Source organism: Echiichthys vipera, assembly GCF_963691815.1.
Source record: "Echiichthys vipera genome assembly, chromosome: 2".
Lineage (NCBI taxonomy): Eukaryota > Metazoa > Chordata > Actinopteri > Perciformes > Trachinidae > Echiichthys > Echiichthys vipera.
The window spans coordinates 15,918,260-15,937,072 of record NC_139827.1 but is presented as its reverse complement, the minus strand read 5'-3'; the positions used below and the strand labels follow the sequence as shown (position 1 = coordinate 15,937,072).

At 39.2% G+C, this 18,813-nt stretch overlaps 1 protein-coding gene across 1 annotated transcript in view; it reads left to right on the top strand.

The window, feature by feature from the left end:
• Positions 1-10,639, top strand: part of rab11fip4b (RAB11 family interacting protein 4 (class II) b) — a 31,565-nt gene extending 20,926 nt beyond the window's left edge. Inside the window, exons 6-13 of the mRNA XM_083922493.1 lie at positions 732-831; positions 1,955-2,058; positions 2,977-3,117; positions 3,453-3,534; positions 4,198-4,335; positions 4,511-4,669; positions 6,951-7,094; positions 8,094-10,639. Coding sequence (XP_083778619.1) covers positions 732-831; positions 1,955-2,058; positions 2,977-3,117; positions 3,453-3,534; positions 4,198-4,335; positions 4,511-4,669; positions 6,951-7,094; positions 8,094-8,213 — 988 coding nt within the window. The 3' untranslated portion in view covers positions 8,214-10,639. The remainder of the gene's footprint in view (positions 1-731; positions 832-1,954; positions 2,059-2,976; positions 3,118-3,452; positions 3,535-4,197; positions 4,336-4,510; positions 4,670-6,950; positions 7,095-8,093) is intronic.
• Positions 10,640-18,813: the final 8,174 nt, after the last annotated feature.

Below are 18,813 nucleotides of genomic sequence, written 5' to 3'. Positions count from 1 at the left end.
TTTTTTATCCATACTCAAGAATTCTTACACAACATTTCACACGAATTTTTAACAGGATAAAATGATGAATTGGTGACATTTTATATCCAAAAGGTCAAACGTCAAAATAATGTTTCTGTCCATTATCCAACACCATAACTCAGGAACAGAAGGGTAGACATTTGGTCGGATACTGAAGTGATGACATTAATCTTGAAACTTTGCTGATCTAGATCTTCTGTGCAGCCAAAAAATACACTTAATACCTTTAGTTGAATTCCTTCAAAGTCTTCACTACGTATACTATATGAGTCTGGACAGACAGGGATGTAAACATACATAATTCTTGTTTTAATTTATCTCTTCTCTTTCCTCCTGTCCTCTCCATATTGCGAATCTCAGTAATGGATCAGAATCTGTTCTCAAGTCATTTCCATCAGAGGAAAAAGACAGTAGCTGTAGACACATGACAGCATGAATGTCACACTTGATTGACACAGTCAGATATACGCGTGTGTGTGTGTGCGTGTTCATTAAAATCCTGTTTGCACAAGCTTCTCTGCTTGACGCTGCCCTTATAGTCTTGAAGTAGGATCACTGCAGAGTGGAGTACACTTCCTTTCACACTCTCTCTCTCTCTCACTCTCTCTCACAAACACACAGAAAAAAACCCACCAAGAACCAGCTGGTCCTCACCTGGATCTATTCAGGGCAGATTCTTTAAGTCTGTATGTCTGTTTGTGTTTGAGCAGGCAGCTGCTTCACAACAGCAACTTGAGCAGCAGGAACGGCAGCACGGAAGACCTTTTCCGAGACAGTATCGACTCCTGTGACGTTGACATCAATGAGAAGGTATGAATGCGCTTGTCATTTCCGTGTCTGTGTTTTTTTGTGTGTGTGTGTGTGTGCGCAGTTCTGTTTGTCCATATGTTGATCTTTGTCAGCAGACCTCTTTTAAGCACTAACCAAATGTTTGTGGGAAGTTATAATAACCCTTCCTGTTTCAGTGTGACTACTGAAAACTCATAAAAAAGATTAAATATATCTCACCTTCAGCATCTTTTATGCTCTTGGCACTAAAATCACAGACTAAAGAGTTGTTCCTGGTGGTTGCACCGCTTACATTCAGAATGCTAATTTATAGGAATAACCCTGTCAGGATTACTCTTACGTCTGCAAATTCTAGGAGAGGGGTTATTATTTTTGAGGCTTTAAAACCTTGGAAGTTTCATAATTACTTTTAGGAAGTCTGGACAGTGTTTTTATTCAGTGCCAAAGTGGTATTTCTTGTTTTGTTGGAGGACATTTCGTAATCGTCGTACTGGACAGCAATTTTCAGCATACACAATCTTAAATCCCTAAATCTAAATCTGAGGCCATGCCATGGCTCCCAGCAGGAAACCGTTGGATTGCTTACTGCGGGTAGAGAAAGAGTCCATACCCCAAGTGAAGGAGTTCAAGTACCTCGGGATCTTGTTCACGAGGGAGGGGATGATGGAGCGTGAGTTTGGCCGGAGAATCGGAGCAGCGGGGGCGGCATTGCAGTCGCTCAACCGCACCGCTGTGACGAAAAGAGAGCTGAGCCGGCAGGCAAAGCTCTCGATCTACTGGTCAATCTTCGTTCCTACCCTCACCTACGGTCATACCTCGGAGTAGAGCCGCTGCTCCTTTGCCTTGAAAGGAGCCAGTTGAGGTGGTTCGGGTGAGGATGTCGTCCAGCTGGGAGGAGGCCTCGGGAGAGATTTGGAGAGATTTTATCTCCACACTGGCCTGGGAACGCCTCGGGATCCCCCAGTTAGAACTGGTTAATGTGGCCCAGGAAAGGGAAGTTTGGGTTCCCCTGCTAGAGCTGCTGCCCCCGCGACCCAACCCAGATAAGCGGTTGAAGATGAGTGAGTGAGCGAGTGAGTGAATGACATTTTATTATGTTTATGGTGCACATTCGTGTTTAAGTAACTGTCTCTGTTTTTATTAGGTAAGTTCTCTGGAGAAGAAGGTGGCAGAACTGGAGCATGAGATTCTGATGAACGGTGATCTCAAGTCCAAGCTGAAGCAGGAGAACACACATCTAGTACATAGGTAGGAGTCAGAAATCTGGCTTTTAGATTTATTTTAGAACAGATAAATGACCAGGGGCCTCATTTTTAAAACTGTAAGTAGAATCCTTCCCAAAACATTGAGTTCCCACAAAACCATGAATGTGCAGGAATGATCTCCGCCCCTTGTCATCCCACTTTTCCTCCCACTATCCACCTTGAATTGCATGTGTTAAATATCTCATGAATATGGACGCTATCTTAATGAGGACGTTACATTTACTGACATGAGGAAAATGACACAGAAGAAGGTGGAAAAAGCAAGGTTCTCCAAGAAGGAAATGGAGGCGCTTGTTAAGGAGGTTGAGCACCGCAAAAATGGCCACACCTGCTGATGTATGCAGTTCTCAAATTCAGTTTAACATGTTATTAAAAACATGTAGACTTGATAATTATGTAAAACTGCATCTTAACTGTGTGCCAACAGTATAGTCCTATATAAGTATAGCCTATCCACAACTACAGCTAGACTTTATACAGTGTGAAATACATTGCTGCCAGTTATTTTATAGTTAATGTGTGTATTTTTTCTGCTGACTGAGCTGTATTTCATAGTGTTTCCATCGAGTGTCGCTGATTCCCGAGTCGGAAAAACTTTGCGGGAGCTCTACTCATGGGTGATAGTTTGCGTGGGAATATGTACGCTTCTCCGCAAATAATTTTTTCTATAAATACCAACTTTTGCCACCGCACATATTACTACACATTTCTGCCTGTCTACGCAAGGTTTTTGTGTGCAGCAAGCTTTATAAATGAGGCCCCAGATCAGTTTCATAAAGACTGTTTTTTTTTCCAGAATGCAGCCAAGTGTATCAGTAATTTAGTATTCACTGATTTAAACCAACAGCTCAGTTATGATACTGCATTGAATTAATTTTGTGTGATATGTTCATCATCTCAGGGTTCACGAGCTCGAGGAGCAGCTGAAAGACCAGGAGACGCGAGCAGAACAAAATCGCCAGGAGGGGCTAAAACGACACAGAGAGTCCTACAGCAAGATGGAGAGAGACAAGAACACACAGATAGAGCTGCTGACCAACCGGTGAGAAACACGCAAAAATCTAGCAGACACACATACTACACATTCTTTTTTTTATATGCAAATGTGTGAATTTTAAATTAGAAAAAACTAGACATTATCCAGGGGCTCTTAAATCCCCAGGATATGGACATTGACGTGCCTGCATGTTCCAAGAACATGCAGAATGTAAAACTGTATGCTAAACAGAGCTCACAGATTCCTCCTGGGGTTAGTCCGTTGCCTCTGCAGCTACAGCATATACTGTGGATGTTTGCTTAAATCGATGCCTTAGCTGACTAAGAAACACTCTGTTTATATATAAAAGTAAGCTAATGTATACAAGTTTGTGTTTTTAGAGTTAAGCTGTTGGAGGAGGAGAACAGTGAGATGGGTCTTAACATGTGCCGGCTCAAATCACAGACTGAGAAACTGGACGAGGTAAACCATATATACTTTTTTCTTTCTTTGTATGTTTTCTTTATTTAATTTTGTTTGTCTTTTCTTTTCTCTGCCCTTATTTTTACATGAGGTGAACACCGTTTGCACCGTTTACAGGTTTACAGAGTTCTGCTATTATATGCAAAAGTAGTGAAAAGACTTTTGTGGCTCCAGAGAGAGCTGCAGGAAGTTTGATAAATTGACTCACGTGATATAATTTGAGCCAGCATCATTTCGGTCTGAAGACTACAAGTACATCTCTCCTTGAGACTAGCAACTCAAGGCTACATTAGCTGCTACTAGCCTAACACACCTGAATCTCCAACCGAACTGCCAGCAGTTACAGTTGTATTGTGGGTAATGCAGATTCGACAAAGAAGAAGAACATGTGGAATAAAAATGACAATGTCTCTCATTCCTGCTGCACTGATTTTTATCTTGTTTTTAGCTGTGCTAATTCAATAAAATGAATGCTAAATTGTTGGACTGCGCCGTAGCTTCCTTTTGAATGCATCTTTGTGATCTGGCACCTGGTCTCTACGGGTTTTTTTTTATAAAGGTTGACGCCCAGAAACGTCCCCAACACAGCAAATTAAAAAAATTCAGGCAAATTTGACAAAAAACAAAAACTGTAACTGTTTGTGGATGTCTGTCTTTCCTTAGGAGAAGCAAAGGATGACAGACAAGCTGGAGGACACCAGTTTACGGCTGAAGGATGAGATGGACCTCTACAAGAAAATGATGGACAAACTCAGACAGAACAGGCAGCAGTTCCAGAGAGAAAAGGAAGCCATGCAGGAGGTGGGATGGACTATTTTTGCAACCAGACACATGCGTGGGATGTGTGTTATACTGTTCACTCTGTTTCTTCTCTGTAACTCCTCTCTCGCTCACTGCAATAATGCTGCCTCATACACCTACAGCTACAAAATACTGCACTGGCATTATATAACATTATTCATTTGTCCTTGTGTAGCTGATAGAAGACCTGCGCCGAGAGCTGGAGCATTTACAGCTCTTCAAGCTGGAGACAGAGAGGCCTGGCCGCAGTCGCAGCTCTTCCTCTGGGCTGGCAGACTTCAACACCAGGACCAGGGAGGTGGAGCTAGAGCACGAGGTCAAGAGGCTCAAGCAGGTACTGATGAACGATTCTGTTCAAATGTCTTTGTTATGGACAGTCAGCTCAGTGAGTACTGGAGCTGCTGAGTGTGCTTTATGATACGGAGATGATCATAAAACGCTTATACATTGATTTTAGAAAACCTGTATGTGGACAGACTGAATGCTGCCTATTATATACAGTATATATGAATATTTGATCTCTTACAGAATATTCATAATGATTGTTTTTTTTCTTTTAAAGCAGCATTTTAGTTTACCAGTTTTTATTTATTTCAATCATTGAACAAATTACTTGTATTCTTATTCTTGATTTTCAAAATGACGGCGTACAGGCTCATCTTATTTTTCATGAGCTTGTAAAATTGATATTTTCCACCATTTAACATGACTGAGCATCATGTTTATTTGCTCTGGTCCAAATCAGTCTGTAAACTTTGTTTTGGTTTCTTTTGACAGAGAAAAATCCAAGTGAAATGCAAAGTACCTTCAAGAATTTGCAACTTTGTAATTGTCCAGATGAACACAAACTCAAGTTTATTTCTAAGGACAACAATTACATGCACAGTGGCCAAATTAGAGCCTTGTAATTTGGTCCAATGTACAGCACCTGTACAGTGATCCAGATGAGCTATTTGAGTTGTATTTATCCCTGCTGAACTCACTTGCACTTAACCTTGCTCTTACAGGAAGCATATTCATTTCCATTTAACACTATAAATTGTTTTGTGTACTTCCAGGAGGAACATAAAGTGTGCTGATATAATAAATCAAGCCACACTTCTGTTACTTTCATGGGTGCAGATGCTAAGTGGCTCAAAGTGAAACAGGGTGGGTTTAGGCAGAATACATTATCATACATTACCAGTGTGGTTAGGGGCTGGTAACGATCACTGTCAGTCACAGCAGCACCGTACTCTACATGTTGTACTTATTTGGTTTGGTAAAGGAGCTAAACCTTGCTTCATCGCAGTTTAATACTAGCTACAGAGGACATGTGCTCTGTATATTTTCTCTATTCTTTGGTTTCTGTAGTCCCAGATACTGTGACATTTGGCTCAAGTGATCTGCCTGCCAGACTTAAATGTCACACAGAGTTACTGTTTCCAGTCCTGCAAAGTGTACAGATGTGGTGCAAAGTAAATATCAGAGGCCAGAGGAGTAGATGAGAGTGTTTTACAGGTCTCTCTTATAAGACTAAGAAAGGTAGATGATGAAGTTGCATAGAAACCTGTCTTATTTGTCATTTTCATGACATGTGATGATTTGCATGAGAAATGATGCTTCAAAGTTCCTAAGCCAACAGAAAAGGCATTACAAAATGCAGCAATTACTAAAACCACCAAGCCTTGAAGCAAAGCGTAAGTGATGCATAGCCAGTCAGTTATAAGTGCTGATTTGTACAGTGTGTGTATCTTATCAGGGACTAAGATGATAAAGCCCATGTCCCGATGTAGCCTCGGACCAAACCTGTCACACTAAGTGCAGGCAAGCAGGAAGGGCAATTATTATAATGGTTTTATTGCTGCTTCAGTCTGCAGATACTTTTTTATGTCTTTCTCTCTCAATATATCAACTTCTTATCCTGAGCTTCTTTCGGCATTTTCAGAGTTATAACAATTCAGTTTGACTGTCCATGATTGGACAAATTATGTGGACAAATTCTCTAATTTGAGAGGCGCTGCCCTGTGACATCCATGAGGATTAGCTCACTATCTTACTATATGTCCTGCACTTCTGTAAATGTCTGTATGTGTGTGTGTGTGTGTGCAGCGATTTGTGTCCCAGGACTTTCTTCCCCCTGAATTCCAGCACCTGGTGTTATCTGGGGCTCGGCTCCGTCCCGGTCTGATGGTAAAATTGCTTCTGTGACCTCCCGATTAACAACTAATCACATCTGGAGTAGAGTGAACATTGCCCAAACTGAATTGGGGTCAGCGCTGCGATTCCCTCACTAATAGAGTGAGGGAAAAGCAAACTGACCTCCTGTCAGCACTCAAAAGGCAACATAATCATGGAGCTTTCATAACACACCAGACAAAGCAGGGGAGCAGTTCGTTCTGTAACACGCATAACCCTAGTATTGTTCTGTAGGTGTTGCCAAAATAGATTGCTGTGTTTGCTGCTGGATGAGGTACCAACTGAAGTGTTAGGTCTTATGGTTTGAGTGAGGCTTCAGTAGCGACCATTTTTTAAAAAGCATCGTCACCGCTGATACACTGATTGTGCATTTCAGATACTCATCTCAGTCTCTCTTTCTCCTCTATGTCCTTCCCTCCCTGATTCTGTATTTTTAGGAGAACCAGAAGCTGAAGGAGCAGAACGACGAGCTTAACGGTCAGATCCTCAGCCTCAGTCTATATGAAGCCAAGACCCTGTTTGCCACACAGACCAAGGCCCAGTCTTTAGCTGCGGAAATAGAAAATGCCTCCAGAGACCAGGTAAAATGAGAAACATATACACACTGTTCGTTTTGTACTGTTCGGTACTATTATTTAACGCTTCTCTGCCTGTATTGTCATTTTTGCCTGTTCTGCAAACTACGAGCTTCTCAAATGAATTTGATTTTCTTTAATTTATGAGCTGTATGCCTCACTGTGTGGAAGTAACTGGGATCATTGTTTTATGTACAAGGCAGAAACTAGCTTGCCTTAAACATTGGTTTCCCAACTTTGTAAAACAAAATGTAACAAATAAATACCTAGATAAAAAAATAATGATTCATTATTGAAAAATGAATAATAAAGAATGTAATTGAATAGATCTGCCTCATTATCACAGATACCCAATCCAGGTATTTGAGTCCGTATCGGCCCAATATTGGTATCAGTATCAGTGCACCCCTACTTAAAATAGAATAACTGAGCACTATACTATCTGTACCAATAGCAGCTAAAACAATTAGTGGACTGATCGATTAATTAATAGGTCCTTAGACAATTAATTTGCAACTATGTTCATAATCAATCCATGGTTAAAGTCATTAATAAAACAAAATTGAAAAAATACACCTTCTGTAATGTGAGATTTTGCAGCTTTTCTTTGTTTTATGTGTAAGAAAGAGTTTTTTTGTCAGTGTTTAGGGCTGTTGATTGGACAAAACAAGCTATTTGATGACAGCACCTGAGGCTTTAGGAAATTGTGATGGGCATTGTTTAGTATTTTGTGACATTATTGACCAAATTATTGATTGATTGATCTAGAAAGCATTTCACTTTTTTTTAAATGAAAATAATTGTTAATCACAGCCCTCAGAAGCATAATATAACAATTCATGTGCCTTATTATTGCAGGTGTTCCCATTAAAAATGATTTGTATGTAGCCAATTATTAGTACAGAGTATTCTAGCTGCACAAATAGTCTTAGTAAAAGTAAGAAACTCTTCTGTAGTAATGCTTTTTAACTTTTTCAACTGTTTGATGTACGTCTCTCTCCCCAGTTAATGGAAGCCCTGAAGGAGCAGGAAGAAATCAACATACGTCTGCGACAGTACATGGACAAAATCATCTTGTCCATCCTGGACCACAACCCCTCCATCCTGGAGATCAAAGGCGACTAGCAGTGACTCAACTGGGATGAGACTCGTTCCCGGTCTCGGGAGAAGATCATTCCAGTTGTTCGATCAGAACCTGCAACCCAAGTCGGGTATCTGTACAGGAAAGCAGAGAGAACCAGAGCTAGTCTTACAAACTGGAACATATAAATAGACATGCATTGCCCCCTGCTGTTTATGGTGGGGAAAGAACTTCCATAATGGGATTCTGTGTTGAACTAAAGGGAGTTTTCTCAACCAGGCATTGCTCTCTGACTGCGGGTCATACGACTGAGACTCTTCAACTTGATCTCCCCTGCTCTGTTTTTATGTTCGCTATCTATTCTTTGAACTGTAGCTACTGTCATATCTTTGATCTCATATGACAAAACAGGCTATTTCTTCCCAGGAATATCCTGCGCTCAACTTGCTTTGAGGCTTGAGGAAGTTGCTGGATGTGGTACACTGGACATACCGTATGTAATTTGGCTTAAAAACTGGAACAATGTCACAAACCTGATGTGGGTTCTACTGTATCCTGGTGTAATTTAGCTCTTTTATCAACAGATAGACAGTTTGCAATGATGTTTTAGGAAAATACAGTGAGACAGATGAACAAGCTGGCAAGACTGTAAACCCGACCCTCAGGCATGAAGGCAAACCAGTCAAGTTGTCTGTTGAGCTATTTTGAACAGGCATGTGTTAAGATAGGAGAGAGAAAAGTGTCAAAAGTGGTCAGAGAAAGAAAACAATAAGAAGCCCAATAACTACAAGGGAAGCAGATGATTTGAAGTAAAGCATCTCTTCCCCTAAAGAATTAAGGTGTCAGATGATGGACCATGTATGCAAGTAAAAGAGGGATTTAGTGAAGTGGGTGATGGTAAATTGAAGGTGAATTTTTTTTTATTCTTGAGAACATGTCTTCCAGTAACCTTGCAGCAGCACTTGCAGTGTCAATCAGTCCAATAGTGAATCTTTTTCACTGAGAAGTGGCCCTTAGTTGGTTCAGATGAGTAGTAGAGTGTCACTTTATGGAGCAGAAGCTGCAACCAAGGAGTGTCTTTTAACTGTAACTTCCATGGCTGCTACATGCTAGCACCGCATTGGCTTGAGAAGGTACATTGTTGCTAGCAATAGACCCAATGATGTTGCACAGAAATGTAAGGATATGAATGTACAGGGTGTGTGGTGGATTTACGTTGGAGTGACTGGAAGCCATCGTAACATGGTTTACTGAATCACCTCTCTATGCTCAGTGAAATCAACGCAGAAATTGTATGTGAGCACGCACAGGAGACCTTTTGGTACAGAAAAAAATGGATTAGCAATCTCATTAAAGCCTACAGGTTGTAGATTGTTTTTAAAGCCTTCTGAAACTCCCTAATACTGTAAATATCGTGAATGTACAACTGGATATTTCACTTCCTGTCAGGCCAAAAAGGATTTTTGACTTTAAATGGTAATAAGTTGTAACACACGTACAGTATCCAGTACTGTAATGAGGAAAGCATTGTTCGGGGAGGGGAGACAATTTCAATCTGCTGTATTATGTCATTATTCTAAACTTGAGTTTTGCTTCCTTGCACAAAAAAACAATGTTTCCCTTTGCATGGTTCACATTTTCTTCTGTCTGTGCCTTTTGAGGACATTTTTCAAGACGATGTTGCTATAGATTTACATAGTTTTTTGACGGTACATTCTATGTCCTTGTCTGACATATTGACTTGTAAATGTTGTAATTATATAGTGATAATTTGTATTCATGTGCCACTCACCACTGTTTTTCAGATTGATACTATGAAAACAATTTTTTACAGTTTTATCATGGAAGAACATGTAATTGCTTCAGTGTCCTATTAGAAATATGATATAGCACAATGCTTTGTATGGTACACAGGCCAGGTTAGCATTTTGGTAATATTTTGTCAATGTAATAATTTTGTTTTAATGCAGTGGGAGATGTTTTTTTTTAATTTCTCACTTTTTTCGTTAGTCACGGTAAGTCTGTTGCTTCTCAGTCTGCTATACACCTTTTATATGGTTGTAAACGGTCTTCCTAACTTAAAAATAAATGGTGAGCACTATGAGCAATATTAACTTATTTACCAATACCTGCTGATTTGTGTCTTGTTTAGCTTCACAAATCATTTCACTCTGGCTTTATACATAGGTGCTCATGCCATTCTAGATTTTCTTTTTAAATTTAACAGTACATTAAGCTGTAAAAGTTGTCACAAACCCATTTATTGTAGCTCTTAAATTTTGAATCAGTAGGGCTATCCAATGAGATGTAGTCAACATAAACAGCAATAAAAAAATGGTATTGACAGTAATTCTGTCTCATGAATTGATTGATTTATCAATTACGTTAATTTCTTCTCATTTCCACGTATACACTGCTGATGTCTTAGCTACCATTGTAATGTAAATGCTGTTTCAACCAATAAAAAGATTTGACCTGACATTAAAATAACCCATTCTTGTCCAGGTACATGCTGCATTTACATAGGTACATTTCAGAATTTACAATCACTATTGAGAGCATCTGGAATCATATCTCTATACAAATAATTAAAAGAATTCAAAAAAGCAGTAAGCCCACAAGACTGAAGTTGGAAGAAATGTTAAAGGAGGTGTAGATCTAGACATGTCTTGGTATCTTTATTTGGCCAAAAATATGTGAACAGGCGAACAAATTATTTATCTTTACCCAATATCAACACCCATGTGTAAGTGTTGAACATCTCATTACACCATTAAAATACTGCTGTAACAGACAACACTGTTCTGGGGAGGCTCTTTGAGTTAGAAGCACATTATGTCTGTACTACTCCGTGGGATAACATGAAGATTTCCTTTCATTTAAATATGACGCTTTGCCAGAGTTGCCTACATAAATGCATGAGGACAGGACAAGTTGTCCACGTGCTTTTAACAAAAGGGTATATGGACTTCATAATTAAAATGTCACTGTTGGGCAAACAAATCCATAATCATATTTCATGATATTGTAATTCAAGTGTTCTGAGAGAAAACTTTGGCCAATCAATGTCATAGCTGCAGGAAGAGGCATCCCTGCTGCTAATTCTGGCGTGTTTTTGTTTGTTTTGCTTTTTTTTTTTTTACCTTCTGTAGCTTTAAATACGCAGGGCTGTTTACTAACGGCTAAGTGATGAAAAAAATAACTATATAAATGATGTAATTTTTTACTTTTGTATGTTGAAAGGAAAAGCTTGCTTGCTTCTGTGCAGTTGACGCAGTAATGAATATAAGGAACAAACTACCTTCATACATGAAAATCTTTAAGCCCACATGTGTGTGTTGAATGTTTGATACTCAAAACAGACTACACATTTTGTTTTATTTTAACCCTTTTAAACTCGATATTAAAGTCCTAGCTCACCTGTCGGCGTATTACAGTGACGTACTACTCCCACAGTGGCGTGTGTGTGTGCGCGCGGGAGGAGGTTTGCCTCGGGCTACAGTACAGGTAAAAGGTAGCTACATTTACGACTAAACGGATACATTTTCAGTTAAAAAGCTTTGTTGGGAGGTTTCCGTAGCTGCATTTTGTTAGCTAACTGTCAACAGACACTACAACAATAACGGTCAAACAACAGTCAGTGACGCGCTGAAGTTAGCAATGGGAGATGGTAGCCTGCCAGTAACTGTAAGCTAGCGACCAACGGGCACAGAGCCAAAATGGCGAACTTAACCCCGAATTTGTGCCACCAGTTGGACAGTTTGGGGCTAATTTATTTTAAACTTTCTGTTCAGACTACAAACAAAATATGTTATGATATTTTGATTTAATTAATGGTGTAAAACTAAGGTCTAACTTATTAACAGCCTAATTTAGCGTTATATTTATGAGAGTGTAGCCTATATGTCCTCGCTGAAAACACTGGGCGCTTTCGGTCCAAATTAATACCAATGCTGTAAAAACATTCAGGACCGCATTTCAGTCCTTCACAATAAAATGACGTGCTTCAAAATATATGTTAAAACCTTATGAATTTCCATTTTTAATGTAAACCACCACCTGAGCTGCTCAGGCTGAGCGTCGCCCTGACTGCTTTCTCACCAGTGTCACTTCCGTATACTATGTAGACATGTAAATGGCCTTGTTCAAATATAAAATTTTACTTGTAGATTCTTAGAAGTGTGTTAATTAATTCTACTTGCACTTTGTTGGCGATTTCCCAGGAAAAGGACCGCGAAAACACCGGAAACTGCGTCGGACTGGATCTGTCCGGATAGGGACAATACCAGCGAACGGCGTCCGGCTTCTGCCAAGTTGATGTTAACTCTGCGGGTAACACGATGGTTTCAACATGTTGGATTAACCGTTACCGACCATCTAATTGCTTTCACGGAATCGTGGCTTACTAACGCTATATTGCGACAAACCGTAAAACTCCCAATCATCACCAAAGCAACGCAAGCACAGTGTGAAGAGCCAATAGAAATATTAATTTAGGGCAGAGATCTTCAACATGGCAAATTGTTTGATTATTTTTCCAACGTTTTTGCCCAAAACAAATGTATCTGAAAGTATGCGTTAACAAGAATGCAACGTATTATTAACAAAGATATATATTTTTGGGGGAAAAATACATTTGCACAACCTTTATGATATGCTTACCGGCTTAAAGGCAAGGTAGCCACTAAGGTAGCCATGCACCGATACAACTGAGCTGAAGGATTCAATGCGGCTTCCAAATATATGTTTAATATTAACATATGGTTTATAAATTATATGAAAATGTCAATGATCATTGTTATATCTTAGTATTGTATGCATTATGCACCATAACAAGCTGTGTGTAAAGGCTTTAGACCACCCTAGCTGCTAATTTAATGTGCAACTCAATTTAATACATTATTTATAGTACAGGCTCCCTGCTTTGTCTCTCTTTCAGCTAAGGGGTCTTTGGCCTAAAAAACATTGAAGACCCCTTATTTAGGGGGATTTGTCGTAGTCATACTAGTCTTCGGTGTCAGCTTCACAATTGATCGTTTGGTCAGTTTAGATCCTAATTCACACAAACGGTAAACATTTGTCTTCTAGTTTTCTGCCAATGATATTGAAGTAACTTGTATAGGTTGATGATATAACAGGTTTATATTGTGGCTGTTAGTTTTAATTATTTCAATTTACTCACGTCAGATTGCTTGGTGAATGGCTTAAATACTACAATACCTTAGCCGAGCAAAGATGTGGTTCAGATTGAACAATAGTTGCTTAACACATCTAACATTGATCCAAATAATTAAAATTGTTGCAGTTATTCTTACCTACTTTTTAAAAGATGTTTTAAATCAACTAACGGCATAGTCTCTAGTGCAGTTGCTCATTGGAGTTTCATGCCAATCCAAGTCTTGGGAATACTCTCACTGCAAGTCATCTAACAGCCATGTCATTCATGTCTATGCAGAAAATAAACTTTTAATTCCATAACCCTGGATGCCCAACATAAATCCGCCCACTTTTCTACTCTATTGAAAATAGCTTTGCAAGGGCATCAAAAAAAATTGGGTAAATTAAAGAAAATTCTAGTCAAATTCCATCTAAAGTGTATGTAAATTAATTCAGGGTGCATTTCATGCAAGTGCATTTTGCAGCAGATTTTAAAATATTCCAGGCTCCATATATATTATTACTGGTTTTATTATCATTTGCAGTTTATTCTTTTTTACCAATACCACCTAGATGTACTAAGCACAAAGAGGTCTAGGTAAGAGGGTCACCAAAGTCATAAGGATTCATCCTCCAGCGACCATGATTCAACCTAATTTCATGGCAATGTATCCGATAGTTACCATGTATAATATTTTCACAAATATCTAAAATAATTCATTATATCAGTTTTCTATATATGTTCATGTTTTGATGATTATCCAGTTGATTTCTTTCACTCTTTGCACTTCTATCAAACCCTCCAGATACATTACTGGTGACGTGATGCCTCAGAATGGTATGGTCTATGATGGTAGAAGAGGAGACACACGTCACAACATCTGTACAGCCAACGGTCAAATCCCAGGAACAGATTTGGTTAATGGAGCTGTTTTTCACAGTGACTGCCCAGCTGCTGCCATTAAAACCAGTGAGAGCACAAAAGCTGGCACATCCAATGGTACCAAACCACAAAGTATGATTAATGGTCATATTAACCATGGGTACAAGGGCAAGAGTAAAAAAGCAATACCTCAAAAGAAACATGGAAGCAAGATTTCAGCTGTCACTGATTCCTCAGCCGCTGGCAGAGTCCCCAGTGCAGGAACTCCATGTGGCATCTCAGTGAATGGGGCCACCAGTTTAGACACTGTTGCTATTTCGATTAACTCTGACCAAATGGCACCACCCAGCCTTTCAGCAGCAACAAAGAACCAGAGGAGAAGGCCGAAATTCAGACGGCAGAAAAGGTACGTCACCTACCGAAACATCTCCTTTGAATAAAGTACATTCATGCATAGTTACTCACATCTGTTGATTTTATCTGGAATTGAATTAAGGCTGGTGTAGATGATTGCATTGGAAATGTATCTGTTTAGTCATACAGGTGACTTAAAACGTGACTGTAGTCCGTGTTAGAAATACTGTCTCGCTGTGTCTTTGGTGGATTTCTGCTCTTGTTAGAATTGTGTGATTCAAATTAGTGCAGTATTAAAGGATTAGCTGTACATTTTAGGCAAAACTCATAATGCCCTTCCTGCTGAGGTTTAGATGACTAAAATGTATACTACTTTCTTATCTCTATTAAAATATAAGGCTGCAACCAGTTAGCTTAGCATAAAGACTGGAAACAGCAAGGCCATCAAAAGTCCCCTACGTAACCCCCTGCAAAACCACAAATTGTTGTTTATGCACAGTATTTTTATGGCTTAAAGAGAGAGATACTAAAGGGATAATGTAGAGGGAGCGGGTCATTATTCACCTTAGGATCCTACATCACTTCAGCCTGGAAACCAGACAAATTGGTTGATTGTACATCTATCCAACTGTAACCAGAAGCATTTTGCTCTGCACTGTTGATAACACCCTTTGGATATTGGAAATGAAGAGAGCCCAGACTAATATGTATTTGCAATATTACACAGCCACTTAAAAAGGAAATCAATAATTTGACACAAACTATTGATAGAAAACTGTTCCTCCAGAGTCTATTAGAACTGTGTCCATAGCGGCGGTTTGTTATACATAACGGCGATCTGCTGTTCAGAAATAATGGATTTTGGTATTTTGCAATTGACCAATCAAAATTTAATTATTACATCCAAGCTTTGTAATTGATGTAATAAAGAGCAGTATCAATATTTTCATCTGATTCGTGGCAAGAAGGCAAATAAACGATGCTCCCACTACTTCCTGACTAAATATTTAACAAGCATATATTAACAAAAAAAACCACAGCATCAGATAATCAAAAATGTAAAAAAAAGTAATTTTCCTTGGGGTCTTTGCGAAGAAGAAATTTCCCCGATTGTGGTATGCTGAAGTAAGCTTGAGACCTATCAATTTTCCAACTTTTATAGAGTAACTGAAGTCGTCTGTCCAGAGAACCCTACAGCCCCACTGATGCCTCCACAAGAGGAGGAAGATTGGGAAAATGAGATCAAAGAGGTCACACAGACTGACTGGGAAAAGATGTGTTTTGGCAACACACCCTATGGTAAAGAAAAAACTTTTTAATATTACAGTTTCTCCCTCCAAGCACTGTGTACTATGTGCGGATGTCACAAAATGCCTGAAATACATATACAAGTGAGTATATAAACTTGAAGAATTTGCATTTACTTATTTTTACAGTAAGGGTATTTACAGTAACTATTGCACTCAAATAAAGGAAACTAGAAATGCATAGAGCCAATTTCAGCTTTTTTAAGGTTTATTTCAGGGTATTTCTACACAGGCTGACGTTTGGTTTCAAAGCTGTTGTTAGGATTGACATCAGGCCAAGTTCAAATGTTCTTCTGGTAATTTGTGGCTCTTCAGGTCCAGAAGATGTTCTCCATTTTGCCTTGTGGGATTTGACGCTCAAGCAAAGGGACGCAGTTGACCCGCCGATGACAACCAAATATAGCCCAGCAGTACATCACCGACGCCCTACCCCATGGTCCTGCCACAACATTCCCTCTGAGACGGACCAGTTCGCAGACGCTGACGAGTAAGCCAGACACATGCTGCTATGTTAGGGGATTGGTAGAAATCGATGTTTATGCACCAAAAGTAACTAAGGAGTTCTTCTGTGAATCTAGCTGGCCCATATTTGCATTTGTGCAGATTTGGGGTTCCTGGATAACACTTGTGTTATCAGCATACGTTTTATTTTCCTCATTTAAAACATCAGTGAAAGAAATTAAAAATAAAATATTCTAGGTTAGTATGTATGCAAAGCTTCAAAATCAAATAGGTTAATGTTGTCTTAGGTCAGAGGTTGTAGCATGGAGCCTAGGTGGCATTCAGGGGTTTTTGTTTTGTGTGTGTGTGTTTTTGTTATTATAGGTTTTAATTTTTGTTTTATATTCAGATTTTATATTGCAACGTATTCATTTCTTTGGCTTCTGTGTTCTTAAGGAATGATTTTAAACGAACAACTATACTTTGCTGTTGTACCACTTCAGTGACTGTTGTTACTGAAAATGGGCATGCATTTACTGTTTACTTTCATTTTATATCTTCATCATTTTGCTAGTACTCCAAGAACTAAAAGCATTTTTATGCCTTTTGTGTTTTAAAATTACTGAAATGGAAACACTGATGTCATAATTTGGTCTTTTGAGCTATCAGTTCTTTGTTTAAAATTTGCACATTCATGCCTGCCAACCGAATTTTCTGCCCTTTCAGAATTTGCACAACCACAATAAATCAAATGTTCTTCTACCTCATGGTCAAGCTTTGCATGTTTGTCTCCACTAGTCCACCGCTCTAGTGAATGAGATTCACCTGTGTAACAGGGCTTTCCAGGAACAGTAGGTCCTCCTCTGATCAGATCTCTCACTCCTGTTTTACTACATATACTTATGTCATGTGGCCTAGTTTTAAATCCAACTGCTTTCTTTTATGAAGACTTTAGAGGTGATGACAGCTGTAGGCCACTAGATGGCAGAGTTGGTGTAAGCTCTCAGTTATTTCACACACCTTTGGGAGTTCAATGGGTTCATCCCTCAAGGACTTGAGGGATACAAGCACTTACTTGCACAGTTGTTTAAGTCCCTTTTCTCCCTGGTGTTTCATTCAGAATGCAACTAAAGATGGTGTTGCAGGCAGCTGTTACTAAGATGATTAATGTCATCTAATAGTACTAAATCATTCATGTCCACAGACACCATGTCAATAATATACTGAGGTCATAATCTCTTGTGAAATCTACTCATGTACTCTGAAGAGACTTTGTAGTTGAATTCTAAGAAGAGCTCTCCATTTTCCCCAAGTATACAGCATCAGACCATTCACTATCAAAGAGATGAAGTATCTTTTGATGTTCCCCAGCCATCTGTGTGAGTTTCATTGTTGATGTAGAGGGAAACTGTGACTGTAGCAGTGGTGATGATAAGGGGAAGATAATTTGGTACTTTTCTGGTGTGTGCGCAAATACTTAAGAAAATGGAGTTTGAAAGGTCACTGCATTTGAATCCTGTTGAGTTGTTCACTGGGGCTTCAGACGGTGAAGAATGCAGTTCGCGAAGTAAGAAACATGACATACTAAAATCAAGGGTGTCGGGTAAATCCTGCCTCTCAATCAGTACATGTAGGTGTAGCCCATCAGCCCATCCACCCCTGAACAGCACGAGTAGTATACAAAATGGATGGATGGATGGATCAATGATTGTCAGAATTTTAATTTTAATCTGCATTTGTCTTTGTCTGTTTATGAAGCATTAGTTTCCAGTAAACTGACCCACATTGAATGTCATTGTCAATTTACCCTACTGATGGATCATTCTTTGCAAACATGGCTTGTCCCGAAGTGAAACTTAACTCCAAAGCAGAGTTCACATATGCTATTTGTTTGATTGTAGACGTTTTAAGATGCATTTGTGAGTATGAAGAACTTTTCCAGATCCCGGAAACCAGAAAACCCAGACTAAAATTTGTAACGTCGTGATGAGTTTATGTCTTGTAGCTTCTTTTTTGACAGGAAATGTAACTGTTGCTGTTTTCACATCCATGTGACTTATTAAAGGGATAGTGCGGATATGTTATAGTTTGGTTGTATGAGTTACTTACCCATAGTCGATGCATTACCTATAGTAGATGGCTATCAGCAGACCCCAGTTTGGAGAAAGCAGGCCGGAGAACAGGCACGGATGTTAAGTATATATACAGCTATAGATAGTGTTGGGAGTGTTACTGTTCCTCATGGGTGTGTGGTGGACATCCTCAACAATAAACATAAAAGAGAATAACAGTCTGTTTTTCTCTTCCTGATATTTGACATCCTGCAATCAAACACATTACAGGTGACTAACAGCAGCTACTACTCATTACATTTACCAATAACATTTCAGTATCTTCGAATCTATCTATTTATCTAGATCTATCCATCTATCCCTCCATCCAGCCATCCATCCATCTCAGCCTTCATGATTGACAGGGTGTTACGACTGTCCCTGGACCGGA